This window comes from Ochlerotatus camptorhynchus, unplaced genomic scaffold, assembly GCF_037179485.1.
Source record: "Ochlerotatus camptorhynchus isolate MF236.1 unplaced genomic scaffold, CSIRO-AGI_Acam_v1.1 ptg000539l, whole genome shotgun sequence".
Classification (NCBI taxonomy): domain Eukaryota; kingdom Metazoa; phylum Arthropoda; class Insecta; order Diptera; family Culicidae; genus Ochlerotatus; species Ochlerotatus camptorhynchus.
This window is the reverse complement of record NW_027041022.1, coordinates 360825-386431: the sequence shown is the minus strand read 5'-3', so window position 1 is coordinate 386431 and position 25607 is coordinate 360825. Positions and strand designations below refer to the sequence as shown.

Here is a 25607-nt window from a genome sequence, read left to right as displayed (position 1 = left end):
CAATCATCTCTCCTCATCTTGAATTTTGCCCTTCCATTTTATTTCTGGCCAATGCAACACAAATATCGAGATTACAGCGCTCACTGAATAAAATAATGCGTTTGGTTTTGAGATGTAATAGATTCACTTCCACAACTTTGATGCTAGACGCTGGTTTTCGGTGAAGCAAAGAATTGTATATTTGACTATGGCTTCACAAAATTCATTATATTATAAAGGAATAAATGTTTTCAATTCGATGCCTAGACACATCAAACATTCAGCAACACTCACAGAATTTAAAAGACACTGCATTTCACACGTTAAAACTGTCTTTTGAACAGTAAGAGATGAACTAGCCATGTGACTAAAAATCTCTATAATAAAGGAAAAAAAATCTTTTGAACAGTTATCCAGTGATTGTTTTTATGAATTGACAAATTATGTATCTTGACGAAGTTATCTCTAACGGATTATTTTATATGGATAGCTGTCATAACGACTTTTTAATAATTATTGTAGCACTGCAAAAACTATTTTGTGCGCCACGATGGTGATGATGGATTTTTGATATTTGATTTAATAGTAGTAGTAAAAAAAAAAAAGTTGTCTACAAAGGTTTGAGCCTCGCGCGCGTATTACGGATATAGAGGACTGAATTTAACATTTGATAAAAAAAATGCAATTTTGAAGCTTATTTGGAAGATACCTTGAGTTATTAGTAAGTTTTTTGGCAAATGTTGGGGGTTCGTGAGCATTCCTGACATTGCTGAAAATTATGATAGCATCAGATAGCGGGGTTACTAGTGTAATAGGATGCTTTGTTGATTGTTCATTAACTCTTGATTGCTTGTAATACTTATGAATATTTTAGGTGGAAAAAAGGCGAACTAAGAGGTGGACGCCTGGGCTTTTCCACATTTATATCGCTGTGAAGCAACTGTAAACTCAAGAGGGAATTTATATCTGTAACTGAAACCAGTTCGATTTTGTTTGCCAACCTGGTTAAAATGTCATATTCAATTATCCTAAAGATAAATCGTCCAGCTCAAACCTTTGTAGGGGTAAGAGGTGGGACCATCATCATCATCATCATCATCATCATCATCTATTTTGTCTGCAACTGTACAACTTTGGAGGTGTACATACCCAAAGCCGTACTTAGATATTTGTTTTAGGTGGTGAATTTTCATGTTTTTTTTTATCTGGGTGGTACGGAGAGCTTATTTTTCAACGTTGGCAGCGCTAAAATAATCCATTCAGCATCACCGATGTGTAGCAAATATTTTGCAAAAAGCCAAATCGTAACTCTCTATTGTTAGTTTACATCAGTAACTTATTTAAAGTAAAGGGAGATGCATGATAAATCAGAGAGAGATTAGTAATTAGAGGATTAGTAATTTCTATTTAATTCCACTACCTTATATCCTTATCCTTGACAGATACGCATATTTCGTCTACAATATGCAGACGTCTTTTGTGTCAGACACTGAGAGAGTCTGCAGATTGTAGACGAAATACGCGTATCTGTCAAAGATAAGCAAATAAGGTAGTTGAATTAAATGGAAATGTCTAACCCTTCTATCCCTCTTTATACTGGTATTCCACATTCATCAAGATGATAAATCAGTTTTTTTTTTTATGAAAATTTTAAGAAAAATAAATTTGATGAAAAAATATGCGGTTCGCATTAACAACCTTCTCAAAAATAATTTAGCAAATCAACTTTGTGCATGCATCTCACAACACTCGACAAAGAGTGTGTGGTTCTCCCATATACTTCGCGCACTCTGTTTCAACTAAATCTGTGAGAAAGCGATCCCACACAATGAGCGGTACACTCCGTGCGGCGCGCGCAGGGAGCGAATATAATACAACAAGGCTAATGTCTTCTTTGAATTATTTGCAGGCTTTGCTTGCCACGACTGCATGCATAGGAGATGAAGAAGAGCATAACGAAGAAGAATTTTGTCTTTTTGCTGGGTTTCCCATTTGCACTGAGTGGCGCTTGCGTTATTTCTGGGTGTCTGTCTGTCTTCTTTTCTCCGCTGCTTTACACTTGCGCTGGGTGAAAGACAAGCAAACTTTGTGTTTGCTTGATTCTCACGTTGTTTATTTCAGAAAATCAGCACATAGCGCACATTGAGTGATCACATGACAGCCCTGATACACAGGATACAGGATACAGGACAGTATGCACAGGTACAGGATGGATCTGACAGCTCGAAAGTGATTTGATTTTGGGGCCCTTCTCTGCATCACCCAGAGTTCTACGATGCCCTCGTCCCATTCCACAAGGGTAGCACAAAAGAAAAAGATATATCACAACAAACTCTAACAATCATCCCTGTTTTTTTTTCGGACATGGACTTCGAGTTCTGATGAATGTGGGCGTCTTAGTGGAATACCTGTATAATGAGAGAGAGAAGGATTAGTAATTTCCATTTAATTCCACTACCTTATTTGCTTATCCTTGACAGATACGCGTATTTCATCTACAATGTGCAGACTTCTTCAGTGTCTTGTAGTCGAGTATTAGTACAAGACACTGAAAAAGTCTGCACATTGTAGTCGAAATACGCGTATCTGTCAATGATAAGCAAATAAGGTAGTGGAATTCAATGGAAATTACTAATCCTTCTCTCTCTCATTACACTTCAAGTCGTTCTGCCTAAAGGCCCATGCATATTTCATCCATTAGTGGAAGATTGAGGCAAAATGACATACGAAACCTATTGTCAAGCAGCTTGACTCAAGCTTTGAGATTTGCCGCAACACTTGGCTATAAAGGACGAACACGAACGACAGACTAAGTTTATATCAATTAAAATAAAATATTTACCCCAGAAGCACACATTCACGCCCTCTACTCCAGCCCTTTCTCCATCACTGTGTGGCATTAATGTAAGCAGACAAACAACCCCCATGTTGATGCCACACAAAAACTCAACGACGGAAGATAAAACGTTCATGGCAGTTACTTTTTATGCATTCATATTTTATGCCTTTAATCATTAGTTTCGTATCATCTTCCAACCTGAGTGAACGAGTGCTTAGAGTTTGCGTTCTCGGTTTTGTATCTCGCAGAAGTAGGGTAGGAGTATATGAAACGCGCCACCAGGTCAAAACAACCCCTTGCGTTTCTATGAATATAGCGTTTATTTAATTGCAACAATGATGGGTAATCCAAGTAATAGGTGAGAGTATTCTACTATGTAAGTTTGACAGCTGTTTAGTGTCTAGAATCTATAATAAAAACAAAATCCTCAAAAGCTTACTTCCTATGTAATTTTTGGCGTCATTACGATAAACATTCAAGCGATAAAAAAAAGCTAGTCAGACTGGGTTGTTCTATGGTAATGCATAAAGAGGAGATTTAAAAGTCTGCTTCATTTGAAAAATGGCATGAAATGTTACTTTTGCTGTACAATTATTAATTTCATAATTCGGTTCATCCACGAGTAATAAGCTGCACTTTCAACGGAGCGATATGCCCCATTGTTTATCATCGAATCCAGGATTAATATAAATACGAAATTCCTGAGCAATTCATATATTTGATGAGAACACTCTACTGTGTAATTTTGACAGCTTATTCAGTCCAACTCCTATTAGACATAGAAATAAGTGAATTTTGTTACAAACAATGAACAATGAATTATCGGCTCCGTAAGGCTATTGCGATTGAGGCTTCAAAATAAATGAATTAGATAAAAAAAAAAAGTTTGACAGCTGTCAAGTGCTGGAAATTATCATTGGAAACAAAATTATGTCAAACATGCTTGTGATGTAATTTTTTACATCGTTCTGGTAAGCATAATTTAAAAAGATAGGGGAAATGGATCTAATGTTGGCCTATGGATCTAAGATTGGGCCCAACGCTAAAAATCTGCTATTTATCAATTGTGTCTAGATGAACGCGTCATTGGGACGGTACTAATGGATATCTTTGGTTGCTATTGAAAATTTAGTCGATTGCTGAATTAATGTATGGGCCCAAATTAGGGACACTTAGGCTGACATTACATACATTTTCCCTATGTATTCCATCTTTGCGCAATCTGAATCATCTAATATTGACGCTCTGGTGCATAGTACAACTTTGCTGTATGGCAACTTGATGATATATGGGGCATATTCCCCACCTAGTTGAAAAATCAAGAATTTGGACGTGGTCGAAAAAAGTTTTTTAACTTCTGTTTTAACTGTCACCGAAGAAAATTTGTTTACAAGTTATTACTAACTTCCAAACCAATGGGTCAGTGTTATAACTCCGTTAATTGAAGTGAAAACGGTACAAATACAACCGGGTTTTCCTTAATGGGTGCGTATTATCCCTGTTTACCCTAAGAGAACTTGGAACTCTCTTGAAGCTCTCGAAAGCAATCTCCGCATAATGGGGGAGGGGAGGGAAATGATTTTTAGTTTATGATGATGATTGTATGGTATGCATTTCATCTCCAGATCCAGCTTTGGATTAGGAGGAACTTTCGGAAAATGAGTCACCTGCTTATGCACGAGCCATCAAGGACTTTTTACTACACTTTTATGGCCACCATAAGAATTTTATTTCGATGTGAATGTTTAATTGAAAACAGTAAATGAGATTGGATTTCTTCTCCGGCTCGGAAATGCTTTTCACTGTAGTTTAAAGAGGTAAGAAATTTTTAAAGTTGCCTTGTGGAAGTCAAACTCCTTCAAGTGGAAACTCCACTCGGTAAGCTGTCCTGGAACCGGATGGAGACCGATGGAAAAGGGACGATTGTTTAATAGGCTGAAATATTTTTCACGCCTTCCGATGGCAAAAGGAAGCTAGTCTATGCCACCGACGCCGAAGGTTCATGAATTATTAATACGAGCAAATCGGTTTGTGTCTCGAGTGCTGCGGCTTGAAGACGCATCCGGATTTTAAGCTTGGCTTTGCGATTTCAACCGTGACGAGGTCGAAATTCGATCACCGGAATTACCACAGCCTGGAGGTTTGCGGAAAAGTGCGGGAACGATTAATTAATCAATCTCAGATTGTTGTGGTGAAGTTTAATTGAATTAGGTCATGATGCATGGGGGATCAAATGTTGAGAATATGTAATCAAGGGGTTTGCTGGGCTAGTGTTAAAAATGATGACTCGAAGGAATGTGAATGGATTGAACGTGAATGCTTGTTTCGTTTATCCACAGGCCTTCTTCAGGCTAGTTCAAAGATCCTGCCGGAAGTTCAAACAACCTCAAGCATAAGTTCAGTGTACCTTACGGACTAAATATTCCATCACGATAAATGGATAACAAAGTGAACACTCCCGTCCAGTTTGTGCTGGCAGCATATTTTCCAACAAGCAACACCATTTATCACACTCCACAGCATCCCTTCAGTTTCATATATTTCACTCTTCGTTTTTGTCACAAGTCACAACACAAAGTTTCATGGGAAAATTCTTTGTTCCCTTACTACAATTTCGCTTATTCCATCCCTCTTCCAACCCAACACAAAGAACCGATCCTTCATCGACAAGCACCCAAGCTCGAGATGAGGTGCTCAAATCTGTTGCACTTATTCTAGGATGCTTCCTGCATATATTCGAAAGCTCTTCCGTTTGTCCCCACCGCAGTGTTGCCATCTCGATGGCAACCGTTTCAAATTAGCATAATTTATGCAAAATGTTTACTTTCGATTTGCATAGTTTAGGTAGTGTGCCATGTTGGCTCGCCTGGCAAGCTCCCGGTTGTTCTTAGGGAAGTTTGTTTTCTAACCGGGAAAAAAAATGTCGAAAAGCACGTGACAACCGCTGAAGAGTAGGGGTGATGCTGTCGAAAGCATAGTGAGATTTGAAAGATTGTTAACAAGGGCGCGTGCGGACGTGTGCTTGGGCTCCACCTCTTCCTTCCGCTAGGAAGCTGGTGGTTGACGCTGGTAAAGTGTTTGCTTTTGCCTCGATTCCAGTTGATAGGTACTCAAGCTGGAAGCTTGGTATTTTTTTTTCTTCTTCTACGAATTGGTAGTAGGTATAGTATCACTCTCGTTGATTGATGGCAGGGACCATAAATAATCCCTTCATCAACAGGGCGTGTTGACAGCGACGATGCTCTCACAGCGAGCTGTCTTTCAGCGTAGGTTCTGCACAGCCTGTAGACATTGCACGGAGGCTGTTGACTTCCGGTCGACGGTTGTGAAATTTGTCGAGGGGTTATGGATATCGATTTTGTCATTCACTTCTGTCTGTGTTTACTTTCAGAAGCTGGTTATTTACGGGAATCTATCATTTCGCTCTAGGTTTGCTTATTAAAGTGTTCATAAATCTATCGCCTTCAATCTCGTGACGTTATCCAAAGCCATCGTGAATGGTTGTGCAGTTCACGCCACTAGAATATGCATGAACAGCGCTAGTCAGCGACGTGTGATTCTGTGGGAACAGAGAAAGCTCGCTAACACGGGTTCCAACCTATGTAGATATTCCGTTGCGGTTGTGGTCGTCGTCCAGGAAAAGACATTTCTCCATTACACGAGTGGAATTTTTACGGCTTTTATAAGCAAAAGACAAAGACGAAGAGCGAAACATAAAGCTCAGGCAGACTGTGGCGAATCTGGATGGTGCGTGACTAACACGACAGGCGACATACGTATAGCAGCCTGAGGGGATAATGGGAAGGGGAGTGGATCCAGTTGTCCTGTAGGAACCTTTTTCAGGTCCGACTGCCATTTGCCGTTGTTTTGCTGTCACCGTAGAGAGATAGGTGGAGACGAGAAGTGAGGCACTATGCTGAACCACAAGCTTTATGGCGCTTTGCACCATGATGAGGGTATCGGACTAGAAAGATCAGAGACGTGTTGAGGGGTTAGAAGGAAGGAATGAACACGTGATCTTCTGCTTTTTCTTCTTGGATAATTTAACTAAACTGAAATGAGTATCTCTTGCTTTCAGCTCAGTGTTTTCTGATAGTTTTTATTTATCTTTATCACAATCGTTTGTCAATATTAGTAGAGTTTTACGACATGCCCTAAAATCAGGAGATGGGATATACTGCAAATGATGAAATTACTAATCGCAGTGGATTAATGCAACAAATAGAGGAAAAAAATAATATTGAAAGATGGGATTAAAAATAAAATCATTGTTAAAACATGCATGGGAATCAGTCATCATTCGTTGCGAAATGGTTGCTGAACAAATGTCAATTCTTCAACGGATATGGCGCATACTCGGAAATGACTCAATAAATGGCACTAGTGAGTAAACAATATGCCATATTTGATGACAAAAACAGTAGTTCGAATTGGTTCACTAGTTGGCTCTGATGAGTTTTAAAGTTGTTTAATATAATATCTAATGACCCTAACAACAACAAAACTTTCCATCATTGATAAAGTTGTTCAGTTGAGTGGTAATTCTTTGATGACGGCATAAATATTTCAGAACTGTCAATCGTGGAGCGCTAGCGGGCAACTACATACTGTTTAAATCAATATCTCGTGATGCTGGCCACGTAAATCCATCCCGTATTTGGAATAGTTGTTCTATTGAGTGATGACTTTCATATGGAAGATAATTTAAATATTTTAATAATGGCGTAGATGCAGCTTGTGAACAAACATATTTTTTTTTAATTGTAGTCACTTTAACGCTCTTGGGTCATTCGTGACTTGTACGGGGGTGAGATTTGAACTCGTGACTTCGGCGTGAGAGGTATGATTGTTAACCACTACGTCGGGGTCACCCCTAACAAACATATTGTTTTGTACTATATCTATTGATCCTGACCATATGAAAGGTTCCCGTGCGGGGAATCTTTCAAATAGCGTGAGTATAGTCAAACATTGATATGCAACGTATGAAATGCTTCCATGTACTGTAAAATAACATAGTTAAATAAAAACTTTTATCATTTGGTATAGATTCGGAATGGTTCACTAGGAAGCGTTAGCAAAAATATTTTTGGTATGGCTTACCTTATTCTAAGTCGTTCTTTAGTTAGTAACTCTAGTATCATATTGGCTGAAAACTACATACAATCAGGGTTACTTCCACTCACTTGCTATAAAAAATGTTTTTCGGAATTATGAAATCATGAAATAGTATAATGCTAATTAGTACTTGTAAGTTATAAGAAGAGGTCATGAAGTATATGTTTGACAGATAAAATCTGTCAATATTGCTTTCAGTGCGTCACAATCAGCGATTTTACGACTCGTGAGCGCTCACTCTGAGTGAACGCTCACGAATCATATGATCGCTGATTGTGACGCTCTGAAAGTGAAATTGACAGGTTTTATGAGTCAAACACATACTTTACACCCTCTTATTGTTACTTACTAGTACAACATATCATTATAACATCTAAATAATGATTGCATAATTTCGAAAAATATTTTTTTTATAGCAAGTGAGTGGAAGCAACCCTGCATACAATGGAGTAATTAATTGCATGATATCTCTTGTTACTGATCATGTAGTGTTTTTATTTATATATTGACCAGCGTCACAATATCATTGTGCAGCAAACACAACCAGGGTTTGAAACTGTCGACGTTTTTTACTACACTCGCTTCGTTGTCGTGCGTGACAGTCTGTTTGTATTCGTACTCTCATGCTCTACCGTCGTCTCTCTTACACAACACAAACGGTAGAACAACATTCGAGCAAAAAGAAAATTATCAAATAACTATCATATGACATGTGTGCAGTGATGGAAAAGTTCGCGAAAAATCACTGTGACTCACGAACTTTTCCCTTGGTGAACTTCGTGAAATATCGCGAACTTTTCCAACACTGCATGTCTTCGGCGACAGTGTCGTATGACAGAGCCTGTCATATGACATTTTGGTTTGGTACTGTGATTTGATAGCTTGTTTTACAAATGTTGCATGCAAAGGCAGTCGATTATCACAGAAATGTGTCGACTACGGTGACCGCTTACAAGACTGGTTTTAATAGAGTCAATCAAATTGGTTTTCCAAGAAAGTTGTTGTTAATGGAGTACTCCATGACCAAGCTTCAGTAAAAGCATGTACGCGATATTTTGGAATTCAATTTGGTTCACGCTAATTTAAAATGGCATCTTCTAACCAGCGAATACACATTTGATACCATGCAATACGGGTGTTCAAAATCATTAATATAATTAAATTCCATGAACTTCAATATTCACCATAAAAACGCGCACTGCACCCGTTGTGCGCACGAATAGCACAGACGGATGAAAACAGCAACGCACTTGCGCTGTCAAACCAACGCAACATAAAACATGTAAATAGTAGCATAGGATGTACAGAAAATGTAAATAAAAAATCAGTTGAAATCAGCATCCCGTCGCGTTTAGATGAAAGTTGCTCTACTTCCGTGTGTGGTGTCCGAAGTGCCTCGGTCGCGAAACCTCTTACACAAGTGAATCCGTTTTTTTGTCGAGCTAATTAATTGCGGTGGAAGGTGAAAGAACCACAGCCAGGGAACTATTTCCACCGTCGTTTTTGTTGAAAAGAAAAGTGGTTAAGTGCTAAACAACGGGTATCCACTGAATTGAATGAGCATGTTGGATTGGTAACTGTATCGAAAACAAATGTCTCAATACGTTCCCATAGTTGTAAGGTACTAAAACATGCAACAGTAACGGACATACCACAATATCTGGTATGTTTTGGTCTCAGTGATTTTGATTCGATAAACACAATGGGCTGCCCGTAAACTACGTAGAAAGCTTAAAAAGGCAGTAGTTCACGAGTGTCTACAGTTCATATGTGTTGCTAAACTAGTACACGCAGGAGGGTGCGGGTCTAAAATCCAGCCCGTAATATATTAAATTATTGAGCCTGTATTACAGTATTTATATTATCAGGATTTAATTCTTGCAAACCAAATGGCAGTGATACATCTTTGGAAATCGCATGTTACCATCTTGAATTTCACAATAAAGCCAGACATACAATTTTGAACTTAACTTGTCGTTTCGGTTTCATTATTGCATATCTGAAACTTGTTTTGGAAACCGGAAGTTGCCATCTTGGATTCCAGGCATCGATATTCGGCTTCTATATGTCCTCCCCATATCAAAAATATCTACATTGAATCATGATTTCCAACATGGACTCATATCACGGTTTTTTAGCGATCTTTGTTTACGCATTTACACACCAAATTTCAAATTTGAAAACCAGCATACAATGAGTTTTGCTGGAATTAGCTAACAATTTGTTTTTACTGAAAACTACAGCAAACATGAGTGATTTACTGGAAATCAGTGAAGAACTGTCAAAATGTTAGCGTCACAAGCAATCAAGTAACGTGTGCGAATTTTCATCTCAAATTCTTCGGAGATTTATTGTTCCACTTGGTAAGTTTCCCAGAAATTCATGTATGAATATTATGGTGGGTCATCATTACCATTTTTTTTTCAGAACACTGTTGTTTTTTGGTTTAATTTGGGGTCACAACCAACTGTGCAAAGTTTGAGGACGATTGGTTGTAACCCGGCTTTCTGCATTGCGTTTGAAATTTGTAGTAATTATTATGGGAAAACCTACTTTTTTACATTTTCATTCATAGAGACCATAATTTTTTATAAAACAGTCAAATAAACATGTTAAAGTATAGTCCAGAAAGTACTTGTTAAGACGGTTCAATGAATCATTCACGCCAGCTCTATTTAGTTCGAGACTTTTCATCAGCTTAAGTAAGTAATGCCAAGGTGTTACGCTGATTGTGTTAAGTGTTGGGACTTATTTAGGTCCACCGTCAAATTGAACATTGATATTCGTTTCACACAAACTCGCAAGTTGAGCATCTAGCTCCTCCTTCATACTAGATAACGGATGCTGCTCATCCATTTCAAGCCAATCTCCAGAATCTTCGATATCGTTTAAGATTTGTTTGTTTATTTTATCCATTTCGCCTTACAATTCCGGACTTCAGTAACACCTGACCTCTTGTTAGCTTCTGAGATGCATAACGAGCAGAACACTTTCTCCTTCACTATATGTATTTTAAAGTCACTCTTAGGATACATCATTTTTCCAAAGTATTTCCACGAATCACTTGAAAGGCTTTTTTCTCTCGAAGTATCAATCGACAGAAAATTCAAAGGCATTTAATTTAAATTCAAATTCGACATCGAGGAAGTCGTCGTGAATGGGAAACAAAACCTCAAAAATCAAATGCGTAACTGAGACGAAACCGATGCGCAGGATCTATAGGTGAGGCAAAAGGACTGTTTCATTCATCCGGTGTTCTCACCGGATCGAGAGAAAGAAAGAGTCGGCTAGTTTCCTTCTGCCTCGCCTAGAGATATCGCCGTTCTCGCTCATCGAGACGAAACCAGAGCGTAAAATTATTGACTGCATAAGGTCCGTTTAGACTAAATATCTGATTTCTTGGTCTAATTTAGACCACCACCATAATGAAAAATCTGCTCGATTTTACATTCGACACACTTTGTTGAACTCCCCGGTTTGCTCGTGTTCACACTGCTTGCAGATGTCGATAGAACTGTCAAATTAGATTTCAAAACAAAACTGTATCAAAAATCAAAAGTAAATACTTCAAAAATAATTGGTCTAATTTCGGCAGGTGAATTTGCTTTTATTATTTTAAATAAAATGAGAACTTTGTGGAGTAGGAATTGGTTGCTCAGGAGGAACACCGGCAGGGATCTGGCTCATCTTGTCCTTCAAGAACTGCGATATGAAGACGAAAAAGGATTTCGAAACTTCGCCAGGATGTCGATACCATCTTTTGACAAGCTAGTGGGAAAAGTGCTCAACAGATCTACATAATTCCTCGAGTTCTGAACATTTCTCTTAAGAAACCAATTCTGCATATTTCTCTGAAGACCTTCGGATGTCCCTGAAGTTTTCTTTCGGTTCTCTGGTAAAATATCTTTGAAGATCAACAAACTTTCCTGGAGATCTGCAAATTTCTCGGTAGTTCTGCAGATTTCTTTGAAGTTCTGTGTGTTCTTCAGAAGTTCTGAAAATTTCTCCAAAAATCTACAAAGCTCCTGAAATTATGCAGATTTAAGATCCTATCTCTGATGTTCACTAAATTTCAAATAATCTACGACCTTCTCGATATTTTTGTAATTTTCTCTGTAGATTTTCTTGATTCAATCTCTGCAAATATATCTGAACGTTTACACAATTACCAAAAGTTGAGCTTCCCGGAAGTTTAAGAGAGGGGCGTCACATCTTAATCTCAATTCTAGATGCTCAACAAATTTCACACTACCCCATTTCCAGCGTATTAAGCACAACTCGCACTTAGTCTTTCTTAATCTAGCGCAGTTTAGCACCAAACGGAATGTTCCGTACGTACCGTAAGATTTGATAAAGAGAAACCAATCGTTGAGATATTGTCAAAAGTCTAACACTGCTTCTTGACGCCAAACTCGGCCTACGGATTCTAAACTCGGCCTAACGCATTGAAACGCCTTTGAAACGCCAATGAATTCACTTCGGCCTATCGGATGAAGATGAAAATTGATTCGGTCGGAGCGCTTCTTTTGTTTTTGGGAATAATGGGTGCAAACCTTCATATCACGCGTTCTCATTGAATTCGTTCCGTAGCTTATTAACTAAAGTATCGTACCAAACGCATAATTGACTTGTTGACTCTGAAATCATGGATTTATTTGAAGTTTTCTGTTCGATAGGCCCAAAATGGGCGATTAGGCCGAAGTAGTTCTCTACCCAACTTGAATCGCACATCATCTTTTTGCAGGAAATCTTCAGAATCGTCATCAATCTTCTTTCTATTTACACAGCGTGCGCGCAGCTAACCACATGAAAACAAAATCATTCCGGCATCGTAGATAGAGTCGTCCCTCTCGGAAGCTTAAGGAAGTTCTCTGAAGATCTACTAATTTTTATGAAGTTGTGCAAATATCGCTAAAGATCAGCGAACTTCCCTGAAGTTCTGTAAATTTCTCTTAAATTCCAAGAACCTCAATAAAATTCTGAAAATTTATGTAAAAATCTGTAGATTTTGCAAAAGATTAACGATCTACCCTCTGAAATTGTCTAAAGTTCCTCAAATTTCTTTAGAATTCTGTACAGTAGATATCCAAACTTCTCTAAAGTTCTGTTAATTTCTTTGTGGATTCATGGACTTCCATAAAGTTCTGCAGATTTATCTGAAATTCTTTGAAATTCCCCAAAGCTCTACGGATTATCCGAAAATATTTGAACTTCGCTGAAGTTTTAAACATTTCTTTGGAGATTTACGAATTTTTCCGAAGTTGTGTAAATACTTCTCAAGCTCGGCGAACTTTCCCCCGAAATTCTGTGAGTTTTGCTTAAGTTTTACAATTTTTTCTAAAAATATACGAACTTCCTGACTTCCTACAGACTTCTCTCAGTTTTTGGAATTGAAGAACTTTTCAGAAATTTTGCGAATTTTGCTGAAACTGCGAAGCTTTCTGAACCACGGAATGTCTCTAAAGATCTGAAAAATTCCTTGCAGCTCTGCAGATTTCTTTTAATATCTACTCTTCTACAGTTCTGCGAAAACCATTAAAGTTCTGTAAAGTTGACTGAAGCTCCGTAGTTCTATTCTCAAGATCTTCGAGTTACCTTGAGGCTCAATAAATTTCTCAGTAGATCTGCAAACTTCCCTAAATTACCTAAAGTTTTAAAAATTATCTGAAAATATTTGAGCTTCCTCGAAGTTTTAAAAGTTTCTCTCAAAATCAACAAACCTGAAATCGAATAAATATTTTTTTTTTACCGTCGAGCTTCCCTGAAGTTCTGCAAATTTCACTGAAGATCCATTAAAATTCTGAGATTCTAAAAATGTATCAGAAAATCTACACACTTTTCTTCATTCTTGTGATTTTTTCAGAAGTTCTGTAATTTTTTTTCAAAGTTCTGTTGCTTTGTTCTGATTATCTACGAACTTTTCTGATGTTCGTGGTGAATTGTTTACATTTCACTGTAGATTCTTGGACTTGTCTGAAGTTCTACGTATTTCCCTGAAGATTTTTAAAATTTCCCCTATAGTTTTACAAATAAGCCTGAAAATATTTTAGCTTGCTTGACGTTTTGAAAATTTCTTTGAACATTTTTACTAAAGGTCTACGATCTCTTTTCTGAATTTTTCTGTATTTCTGCAGATTTATTTAAATTTCTGTAAAAAGTTCTGTTCTCAAGATCTACAAACTACATTGAAGCTCAACAAATTTCTCAGTAGATCTCCGAACCTCGCTGAAGCTCTAAAAATTTCTTAAAAGGCTCTCATACCTGCTGAACTTCGTATTATATAATCACTGTTTTATTGGCCATGCCATGATCAAAGCCATTACGGCATCTTTCGGCCAATCACACTGGAAAATAAAATTTATTGAAAAGTTAAATCGGTTTACGTTGCTGCTGGATGCCATCAAAACACAAATCAAGCGTTATTTAGAAATTCAAATCCGTGTTATTTTAGAGAAAAAAAATCAATATTTTCACCTCACTTGCGGCTATTTTGCTGAATGAGTCGAATGAAAATTAAACACAAACATATTTCGTTCGACAAATCAAACCCCAAATCTAATCATCATGTCGAAAATGTGTGAACGCATTCGATAAAATTATCGAGCAGTCCGCTCGAATCAGACCAACAAATCAGATAGTCTAAACGTGCCTTTAGGCTGAGTGTGAAGGCACTGCTCTATTCAATTCATAGCTCTATCCAGACCGTATGTACCAAACGGTAAAGGACGAGCCAATGAAAGGGTCATCGAAAACATTCAGTCACTCACGAAGAGGCGACTCACACCGCTTGGCTTCGCTCACACAGCATGTAATTGAGGCATTTTTCCATAGAAAATGTACGCTCAGTCATTCAAAACAAGGATTGGGTACCATCACGGAAGAATAAACGTGCTGACTGAGCTACTGACTGAGTGCTCTGCTGTCAGTGACTCGTTTGCTTCCCAATCATTCAGATTGTTACGAAGTAGTGAATGATGGGGCGGATGCATAGTGGTTCCTGGCTGGCCAAAACCTCAAAAATAAAAGTTGATATTTTTTTCTTTCAATATTTTTTTATCATTTTTACATGTTAAGAGTATCTTAAATTGAATAAATTGTGCAGTTCTGTTGATAACATATTTTTTTATGTTTGGTATAGTGAAGCGATATATCACAAATTTTTGAAAAAAATCGTAATGTTTCTTGTTACTGTTTTGCTCAAAAATAGCAAAAAAAAAATAATGAGTTAATCAACTTGGTTGCTTGAGAAGAAATGTTCCTCGGCTTATTTTACGTCAAATGGATGGTAAAAAAGAGTGTAAGCACTGTTTTAAGTGACAGTTTCTAATAAAAATTAGCAAAAATATACTTTTTTCACATTTAGACTAAGCAAAACATATGACGGAGACATCCGCTCACTATCCTTTAGTAACCAAAAGATAGCTAGAAAAGTTAGCTTTCAGATAGATTTTAATGTGTTTTGCGATTTTTTGCGAAAGATGTTGAAATTCATATATCTATCTCTTATGGTTCATGAGTTATGTTTTTTTAAACAAGCGCCACAGTGGTTCAAACCTACCGAAAACGTGCGTTTTTTATTTTGGGTATGTTAACGTCATTTTGGAAGGGTAGTGTCTTCAGAGAAGTTGTTAGATACTTTGTAAGCTTTGTTTTGAAGTAAGTAAAATTAGGATCTATCCACCTAGAAGGGCAATAGAAAATTCAAATTTTGGAAACATGCTCAAAAGTGGTTGGCATCTTAAGCAAAGTTGTAGATAATGCAAATAATAGCAACTTTGCTGAATATGTCAATATCTTATACTCAATTTATGATGAGTTAACTGACGTTTTTATGAAAACTCCCTCAAAAATCATTTTTTGGTAGAAAAAATGTTCAAAATTTTATTTTAGCAGTATGATTTGTTGTAAAAAATTGTAGATATTATCAAAACACGCATTTTAATAGAAGACATTAGGTTGTTATAATGAACCTATCAAAAGTTATTCAATATTTTAACATAAAAATATGTCATTTTCTACGCAAAATATCAGGATAACGGGCAAATACGGGCAAGCTAAACTATCTTCATTCAAAAAGTATGCCTTTGAACTACAAAATACAAGTAGTTTCATTAGGTTCTGGTAGGTTCTACGCTTGGCATGTTAGAAATACATTTGCCATACTACCAACAACATCCAACCTCTACAACACGTCATCTCTCATTCAAACAACACTGTATAGCTTTTTCGGCTCCACATCATGATCCTAGCAAGCCATGATAAAAACAATGTGCTTATGAAGTTGGCTTTACGTGAGGTGCTTAGAAGAAAGTGAATTAATCATATTGTCGAGCAGTTTTGGGACGACCTTCTACCAGCGATTTTACGGAAATGAAACAATCAATTTCAGATTTTTCAAGCATTTTACAAATAAGACCCTATTTTCTCGAGGTTGCAGAAGAAAAAATATTAAAATATTGTTCCACGTTAAAGTTCGAGTGGTAGGAAACGTCATTTTAAACTGCTCGAATGATGTGATCCATTGTGAAGTGCAGCTTGCAGCTCAGTTCGGTTGAGATTTGTCAAATTTAATTCAGATTAACAAGACCGCTGATGGAAAACGATTTATTGAAAATGGAGTCCGAAAAACGTTTGACTTCGTCAGGTACGTTTGTATTTTTATTTTTAATGCCTTGTATTGATGGCTGCTTGAACATGATTAGATGCTACAAAATAATTTGTTTTATGTAGAATGTATCGACAAACATGAGTTGTTTCACTTATGGAAAGCCAATGGAGCACCTAAAACTAGGTGTCTTTCTGTGGCTCAACATATTTTGAGCAAATTCGACATCGATGCCGACCTCATGCCAGAGGCTCATTCGAAGGTATTTGAAATCGCAGAGAATCAAGAGGCTGTGGGATAAGCACAACCGAACCTTGAGCAATGTTTTCGAGCAGAACGTTGAATACTTTAAACAACCGTTTCGATTACCGGAAGCAGTTATGAATGAACTTCCGTCTACATCTAACGGTGTTCAGCGTGGTCGAAAGCCGTTGTCTTTTGATGACTGTACCGATAGCGTTAAAAGGCAAAAGACAGCTGACTTTCGCAAAAATTATGCAGCAAGTGAGCTATGCTACGCAGCTCAGATGAAATTACGATCGTGCGGGAGAAGTAACGAAGCTACTGTTGTCCGGAATGCCACGTGTACGACACCTACTTGGGCCAAACGGATGCTTTCAACTCTGCAAGCCTCATGTCAGCCCAAGATCATGTCGTACTCAAATAATGAGGCGTTGGCATTGATTTTGGATGCTAATTTGACAAATTTTCAATACCTTAAAATGAGACATGGCGCAAACACGGGAAATGCTAAGTTGTATCCGAACTACAACGAAATATTGTCTGCTAAAAAAGCTTGCTACCCAGATAGCGATGCCATCACCGTTACCGAAGCCGTTGTTGAAGTGAAACTTCAAAAATTGTTGGCCCATACTGTACCAAGAATTATCGAAGCGAATACTTCAAAGCTTGATGAATTTTCAGAAAGTGAACTGCTCGACGTCGTGCTTACCGTTAAATGGGGGTTTGATGGCAGTTCCGGTCACGCCGAGTATAAGCAACGATTTAACTGCGATGATACAGCTAAATCGCATTCCAACATGCTCATTAAATCTATTGTTCCCCGGTGAGAAGTGCCTTTTTCAGAACCCTCGACCGTCTTCAAAACGCTACTGTCGTCCAGTTCATATTCAGTTCCTAACTGAAACAATCGAGGTATCGGTTAAAGAAAACGACTACATTGAACAACAGATCTCGGATTTGCAACCATTGAAGCTGATGATAAACGGGAAATAACGTTGTCAAATATGATATGCTCATGACAATGGTAGACGGAAAAGTGTGCAACTCGGTAACGTCTACAAAATCTGCCCAAAGGTACTACATTTGTGGTGCCACGCCTATCCAAATGAACGATCTCTCCAAAATACATCAACGCCCAACAAACAAGGATAATTTTCGATTTGCACATTACATGCATGGATACGTTTTTATGAATATTTCCTTTACATCTCGTATCGTTTGGATATCAAAAAATGGCAAGCCAGAGGAGCTGATAATGAGGCAATGCGACAGAGGAAGAAACAAATACAAGAACGGTTCCGCGTGGAAACAGGATTGATCGTCGAAAAACCTCGTTCAGGAGGATCTGGAACTTCGAATGACGGAAACAGTGCACGCCGTTTCTTCCAGAACTAGGAAAAGTCAGCTGAGATCACCGGATTGAACCCTGCATTGCTATATAGATGCAAAATAATACTAGAAGTTCTGGCTTCGGGATTGAAAATTGACTCTCAAAAGTTTGAAGAGTATTGTCAAGAGAATTAATCAAGAATTACCCCTGGTTTTATCTCCCGGTGACTGTACACAAAGTTCTTATGCATGGATCCCAGATCATAAGCCATTTTCTTGTGCCAATTGGGCAATTGTCGGAAGAGGCATAAGAATGTCGGAATAAGGACATTAAGCGATATCGATTGGACCAAACAAGAAAATTTTCACGGACAGCAACAAGCACAGACCTGTTAAATCGGCTCCTAGAATCGTCTGATTCCCTCATCTCCTCGTTAAGGGCACTTCCTGACGAAAAACAAATGCCACTGTCAGAAGATTCCAGATCTCTTCTTCTTGATTCAGCTTATTCCGATGCTGTTGACAGCGACGAGGACAGCATTGATACTGGAACCGATGATGAACGCTGCTAATTTTCAATGTATCTTTCATTTTAGTTTTTTTTTTCTTAATTTATGATTTCAGGACTAATCGACACAACATACGTTAATGTATTCTGATGATATATGGCATTTTTTCAAACGTACAAACGCACAAACGTATTTTATTTAATGCTGAACGTTTTTAATTACAATGTATCACACATTTATCATGGCTTGCTAGGATCATGATGTGAAGCCGAAAAAGCTATGTGTTGTTTCAATGAGAGATGACGTGTTGTAGAGGTTGGATGTTGTTGGTAGAATGGCAAATATATTTCTAACATGCCAAGCGTAGAACCTATCAGAACCTAATGAAACCACTTGTATTTTGTAGTTCAAAGGCATACTTTTTGAATGAAGATGGTTTGGCTTGCCCGTATTTGCCCGTTCTCCAGATATTTTGCGTAGTAAATGACCTATTTTTATGTTAAAATAGGTTGATAGGTTCATTATAACATCCTAATGTCTCGTAGTAAAATGCGTGTTTTGATGATATCTACAACTTTTTAGAACAAATCATACTGCTAAAATAAAATTTTGAACATTTTTTCTAACAAAAAATGATTTTTGAGGGAGTTTTCATAAAAACTCATCATACATTGAGTATACGATATTGACATCTCCAGCAAAGTTGCTACAACTTTGCTCAAGATGCCAACCACTTTTGAGCATGTTTACAAAATTTGAATTTTCTATTGCCCTTCTAGGTGGATAGATCCTAATTTTACTTACTTCAAAACAAAGCTTACAAAGTATCTAACAACTTCTCTGAAGACACTACCCTTCGGTAGGTTTGAACCACTGTGAAGCGGTTAGGGTGGCCCCTAGACAATTGGAATTCTTAAGATATCCTTTTATACGTTCATCATGTCTCGTGAAATTTTTATACTAGACACTTTAAGAACTTTTTATGACGCATATTTTTACTAAGTTGTTATCTCTTTTTTTGAAAAGTTATGGTTAATATTTCCAGAAAAATATTACCTTTTTTAATTTTAATGCTTTATACAGAAAAAGCGCTTTCAGATTTTTTTTTACCAAATATGAAGAAAAAACGCTGTTTCCTATGAAATTAAATGCTTGAAAATCGGTTTGCTCCATTTTGAGATATTGACAATTGAAAAAAAGCCAATAGCCTTTAACTTTCTAATCATAAAAGATAGTAACCTAGTTGCTCGAGCAAAAAATGTGTCATTAAATGTAATCAGAACAATGTTTTTACGAGAAATTAACGGTTGAAAAAACATTCATAGAATACCGATTTTAGTGGTCACCCTAACCTGAACCATGAGCCGTAAGAGATAAAAACGTTGTGTCTTTAACAAAGTTGCTTTGAATTGATAGTTCTACAACTGTTTACAACACTGCTTTGGTCTATATAAAAAAATAAAAAAGCATGTATTTTTAATTCACCAATTTTATGGACCACCCTAATTTTACGAACATAAAGATTGAACAAAAAATATGAAGCAACTTTCCCTAAGAAATCATATACCTAAAACTGACGGTTTGGGCGCAAACATGTTTGTCTTCCTAAATACGGCTTTGGTACCATTGTGCATTGGTTTTGGTTCTACTATACTCCTTTTTGTGACGTCTTGATTGTCAAGTTTTCTTCGTACAGCTGAAAAACATCTATTTTTGCCTGTTTGCAACAATTTTGAGGTTTTGGCCAACTTTTGTTCTAAGAGGAACCACTGTGGGATGGCTGTACATATTCATATGAAAATGACTCATTGAACCAGATTGTTTCGTGCACTGGACGAAACCAGTGAACTGAGATTTTTACGTTTGATCAGCGCACCAAACCACTATCTCGATCAAGTACGAGCAGGAGGACAAATAATGATTCATCCCTGTGTGATAGATAGAGAAAGTGCGAACAAGCGTCAAAAAACTAAATGACGCTAAATCGCTGCCTCATACAGGCTTGTTAGATGCATAAGTCAGACGTATTCATTTTCATAACTTCTTTCAAAACATCAAAGCATGAGTAGTTGGGATTTCTGAATATGAGTAACATTGACTCAACAATAAATAAATAAAAGTGGATCTCAATTTTGAGTTTTCAGACCAACAAGACTACAAAAACCCAAAATGGAATTGTGAGCAGGCCTGAAAAATATCAATACAGCTCAAACGCTACTTTTCGAATTATGAAACTATGAGATATTATAATAATATTGTTATGTTAGATGCAAGAAGAGTAGGTAAAGTTTGTGTAGGAAACATAAAACCTGTCAATTTTGCAGTCAGAAGGTCAAAGATTTTCACACTAATGCAAAGACGGTACAATTTTATATATTCTGCTTCTCCAAAAACCAAAATTACGAATATTAAGCATCGTAGAATTTTGATCCACCGTTAAACTGAAAAGCTTATATGCACACTTAGAAAAACTCATGTAAATTTAGGTGCTCTTAGAGTGACATATACGAGCGTCAATTTTGACATAAATTTGAGTCATAACAGACGCGAAATATAGCTTAATCAAACGTATTTTTTGTCGAGTAATGAATTTTACAGTCTCGGAGCATTTAATATTACATGACATGTTTGTTTATGTCTCATCTTTTATGTCAAAGATGGATTCCGTCACTTGTAAAATTAGTTATTTCTAAGTGGGTGTGATCCAGTTATGGCCGTACGTTCCTATTATGGTGTATTCCAGTTCTCATAGGTCATTGCTGAAACCACCATAATAGGAACGTATGGCCATAAATGGTGAATCTACGCTTTAAAGAAAGTGTTCAAGTTTTATGGCGAGCTAAGTTTACCCTCTAGTTTTAAATCGAAGGAACTAAATTGTATGTGCATTCTGAATTTACAATTATGGGTCCTCCTTAAAGGGGCACTCACATAAATAAAAATAAAGATACCAGCTTTAAAATTACCAGACCACACTGACAGTGATGTCATTGGGGTTGAAAGTTCTAACTTAGAACTACTTCCCCTCCCTCCAAGATATCCAGTTCTTGAAAATAAACGTGGGTAACATGTTTTCCAGTGTTGGAAAAGTTCGCGATATTTCACGAAGTTTACCAAGGAAAAAGTTCGCGATTCATAGTGAGTTTTCGCGAACTTTTCCATCACTGATGTTTATCATGCCATAACTGTCACTGTTTGGATAGTCATCATGCATTCCGGAAAGTCCCTGATTACAGTTTATAATAACATGATTTGTGTTTTTTTTACGGTTTCTCGAAATAACACGGCTTATGTTTGTATGGGTTTTGGCTGTGTGTGAGACTTAATACTGTTGTAATACTATTTTTTACCGGTTTCAATAAATCAAATATTCGATTATCGATTTTTCGATAAATCTAATGCAAATCGGATATATACCCCGCACCACCAAAGGTAAGGGACACGTGGACAGCTATTATGGAGGCGACTATTTGAGTTAACGAATGCGATGTGTTGCACTGTAATCCTTTGTAGTATAATCATGTAGTGATATCATTTAACCCATCATATATTAAATGTATGGATGATTTTCCATAATAACCGCCTGAAGCAATCGTTTTCTCTCCTCTTCCAGAAACCAAAAATCCAATCGGTAACGTTTGAGAGGATCTGATTATGGTGGCTCCACCGGAGAAAAATGGATCCGCAGCATTTTCCGGTTCCGTGGCAGCCACAACGCAACCGCTAACTGCCACCATCAACAGCATCAGCACCACCACCACCACCGTCACCATCGTATCGGCCATCCGCCGAGCGTCGCTGGGTAAAAACAAGGAACGCAAACTGAAAAATAGTTAATTCCGCATCCTATCCAACAACTCTATCTCTTAACACACACACACACACACATAAACATACATAAAAAATATACAAGCAACTGCAATGTGGGCTGGCTCGAACGATGAACGTGATTCAATTAAAGGCATTTCTGTTTAACGGACAAACCGTGCCGCAACCGAAACTAAAAAAAAAAAAAAAAAAACATTTAGATTCCGAAACGGTTTATGCGTGTTTAGGTTTTCTAAAAAGCTACACTAGCGCCATCACCGCTCTGCCTTCACCTTTCTTTACGATAGTTGAACAATGTTTTAAACACGCAAACAAGTGATAGGACGCTATGCAATGAAAACTTTGTTTTATAAAGTTGATTGTTTTCTGTGTGCTCAGCAGCCGAAATCTTCGTTTCAATTAGCACTCGGAACAGGAGCTCCTCTCCCCCCCCCCCCCGTTAAATGTTATCAGTGTTGAAAATTCTAAAGAGATTTTTTTATTCGATAATCGCTTTTTTCTTCGAGATTTTTATACAAAGAGAAGATTCTTTTTAAAACATGAAACGCTTACTATCAATTGAAAGATGTACAGCTATGAAATCGAACGCTAATACACATAAAGTTATAGATATTGTACGACTGTAAATATACTAAGGAATACTTACAAACTAGTAACAAGTAATAAGCAAACCAAACAACAACAAAGAAAAAAAAAACGAAAACAAACAATTGTATATTTTAGAAAAGAGGCAAAACGAAAAGTGATATCAAGTTATTTTAATCGACAAATTGAAGCTCTTATACTGATTGCATCGTTCGAACCGAATTGGTATGAAAGCGCAGATGATATTGATGTTTTTTTTTATTCGATTTCGTTTGGATTTCTGTTGAAACTTTACTCTAGAATCTCAGTGCAACTAATTACCACGCAGTAAGACATTATTCCCAAAGGGCTTGTAAATAAAGAGAAATTCTGGCTAACAGCTATTTCCTCGTAAGCAAAAACAAACGAAAAAAAAAACTTGGTTTCAATTCTTCCCTGCCCTGTGGCCCCAAAGATTGCGCTAGATGAATCTTATCGAAAATGTTCCTGTGAGAAGAAATGGTTGCCTTCTACGCCAAACACGCTTTATGAATGTATATTTAAGCACCGGGTAATTCCACAACTTCTGTCCGAAAACGAACACAAATTTATGTTTGATAAAATTGAACAAATCCAAAATGGGACCAACATAGTGATCATACCCTTTTTGCGAGTGTCTTTTTTATTTTAATTCACTTTGACCTACTTTGACAGGACTCATCTGAATGCTTGATTGAGGTGTGTTAATTTATTTCATCTCCAAAATCCTCATTTAAGTTAAACATCACAAATTACATTCACCGTAAGTTTACCAACTTTTATCACATTTTCCGAACCAACGCAGAGTTTGAACCGATGGAAACGGTCGACCGCCAGCAGAGACACGTACGAATGGTTCATGTTTGCTCGTATACATGTTGTTGTGTGTGTGGAAGCAAATTTGGTCAGTTCAGCTGATGCCACAACTGACAACAACAACAACAACAACAACAACAACGATGCAACCACCCAGCATTGATGGTGTCATAAACAAGTTGTGCAAATTCCAAAGTGCAGTCAACATATGGTTTGGTGTGATTTGGCTGCATAAAAGGAGGAAAATGGTTTTTACAGAGTGGCAAACATAGTTTTAAAGTTGGAAACAGATGGGTGCCTGCGATGACGAGGGGTTGCTGGGTTGTTGGAAAAAATTGTAAGCTGCAATTAATTTTCAATAGATAATTTATTCATTATTCCTTCGTGGCTCTGACTGCAGCTTGATATTTATTTATAATTCTATTACTACACACATTTTTGATAATTTTGATGTCAAACAGTTTGGTTATACTGAACACTCAACACTAGACATGGAACAACACTCAACAGTTTTACGAAAAGTTCCACCGGCTGGAGCGGGAATCGAGCCCTAATTTCGGGGAAAACAGGACTTTCGCCAACTTGATTTTGCAACAATTCGTAAGTTCAATCAGTTAAGTTACGATTTTGAATGATCCAAAATGAGTGACTGATAGGTTTTCCCATGAATTAAAAAAGGTTAATCTACTATCTTGAGGCCATTTAAATGCAGACAATTTGCAAAACCGTCGTTAGAGCAAACAAAATCGTATTCATTCACTCACTAATACGCGATCCATACCGCATGCTATTAGTCACTTTCTTGAAAACTCAGCAGTCATTTACTTTAAAAGTTCACTACGGACTGGACTGAATGAGCTTTGGAGGCGGTGTTGTTTGTTTCTTTGAAAACTTAGTATTTCATGATTGAAATTAATGACAAATTGGTATTATACCCATAATTGGTTTCCAATTAAATTAATGCTGTTACATAGCGGATCAAAAACGGAAGAATTTAAATAATAACAACATAACATTTAAATTTATTTTCAAAGTGTCAAGGTTTAGTAAAAATTCACTAACTGACAGCCCAAAAATATTATTCTAATATTCCTGTATTATCGAACTTATCGATCAAACGACCAACGACGGAAATTTTATATGGAAGCCAGACACCATTTTCGGTCTCGCCGATCCAAGCAATTCTTCCACCCTTCAGGGTTCTTAGTGGCAAATGCTGCTGAGTACGGTTACTTACTTATCCTGGTCCGACATCCCTCAGGATTGCACCTGCATCACAATGTTATGCCAATTCACTCGGTCCGTGGCTGCTTGTCCCACACTTCCAAGATCCTGCTCCACTTGGTCGCTGTGCTCCACCTTGCTCGCTGTGCTCCTCTTTGCCTTGTACCGGCCGGATTCGAGGCAAACACCATTTCTACGGGATTATTGTCCGGCATACTTAAAACGTGTCCCGCCCATCATACCCGTTCAGCTTTCCCAACTTTCTGGATACAGGGTTCAGCTTTCCCAATTTTCTGGATACAGAGTTGCGCCAGCTTGTGGTTCATTCTTCGCCTCCATACACCGTTCTCCCATAGCCCGCCAAAGATGGTCTTAAGCACTCGTCGTTCGAAAACACCCAGTGCTTGCAGGTCCTCCTCGAGCATCGTTCACGTCTCGTGCCCGTAGAGAACTGCCGGTCTTATCAGCGTCTTGTACATGGTACATTTAGTACGGAGGTGAAGTTTACCCGACC

At 37.5% G+C, this 25607-nt stretch overlaps 1 protein-coding gene across 2 annotated transcripts in view; it reads left to right on the top strand.

The window, feature by feature from the left end:
- The window catches only part of LOC135713136 (potassium voltage-gated channel protein Shaw-like), a 399326-nt gene extending 374659 nt beyond the window's left edge, over positions 1 to 24667 (top strand). For both annotated transcript variants that reach the window (XR_010518710.1, XM_065236251.1), the window contains one exon: positions 22236 to 24667. Coding sequence is in view for 1 of the 2 variants with exons in the window: in XM_065236251.1 (XP_065092323.1) it covers positions 22236 to 22264 (29 nt within the window). In the remaining variant the exon portion in view is untranslated. The remainder of the gene's footprint in view (positions 1 to 22235) is intronic.
- Positions 24668 to 25607: the final 940 nt, after the last annotated feature.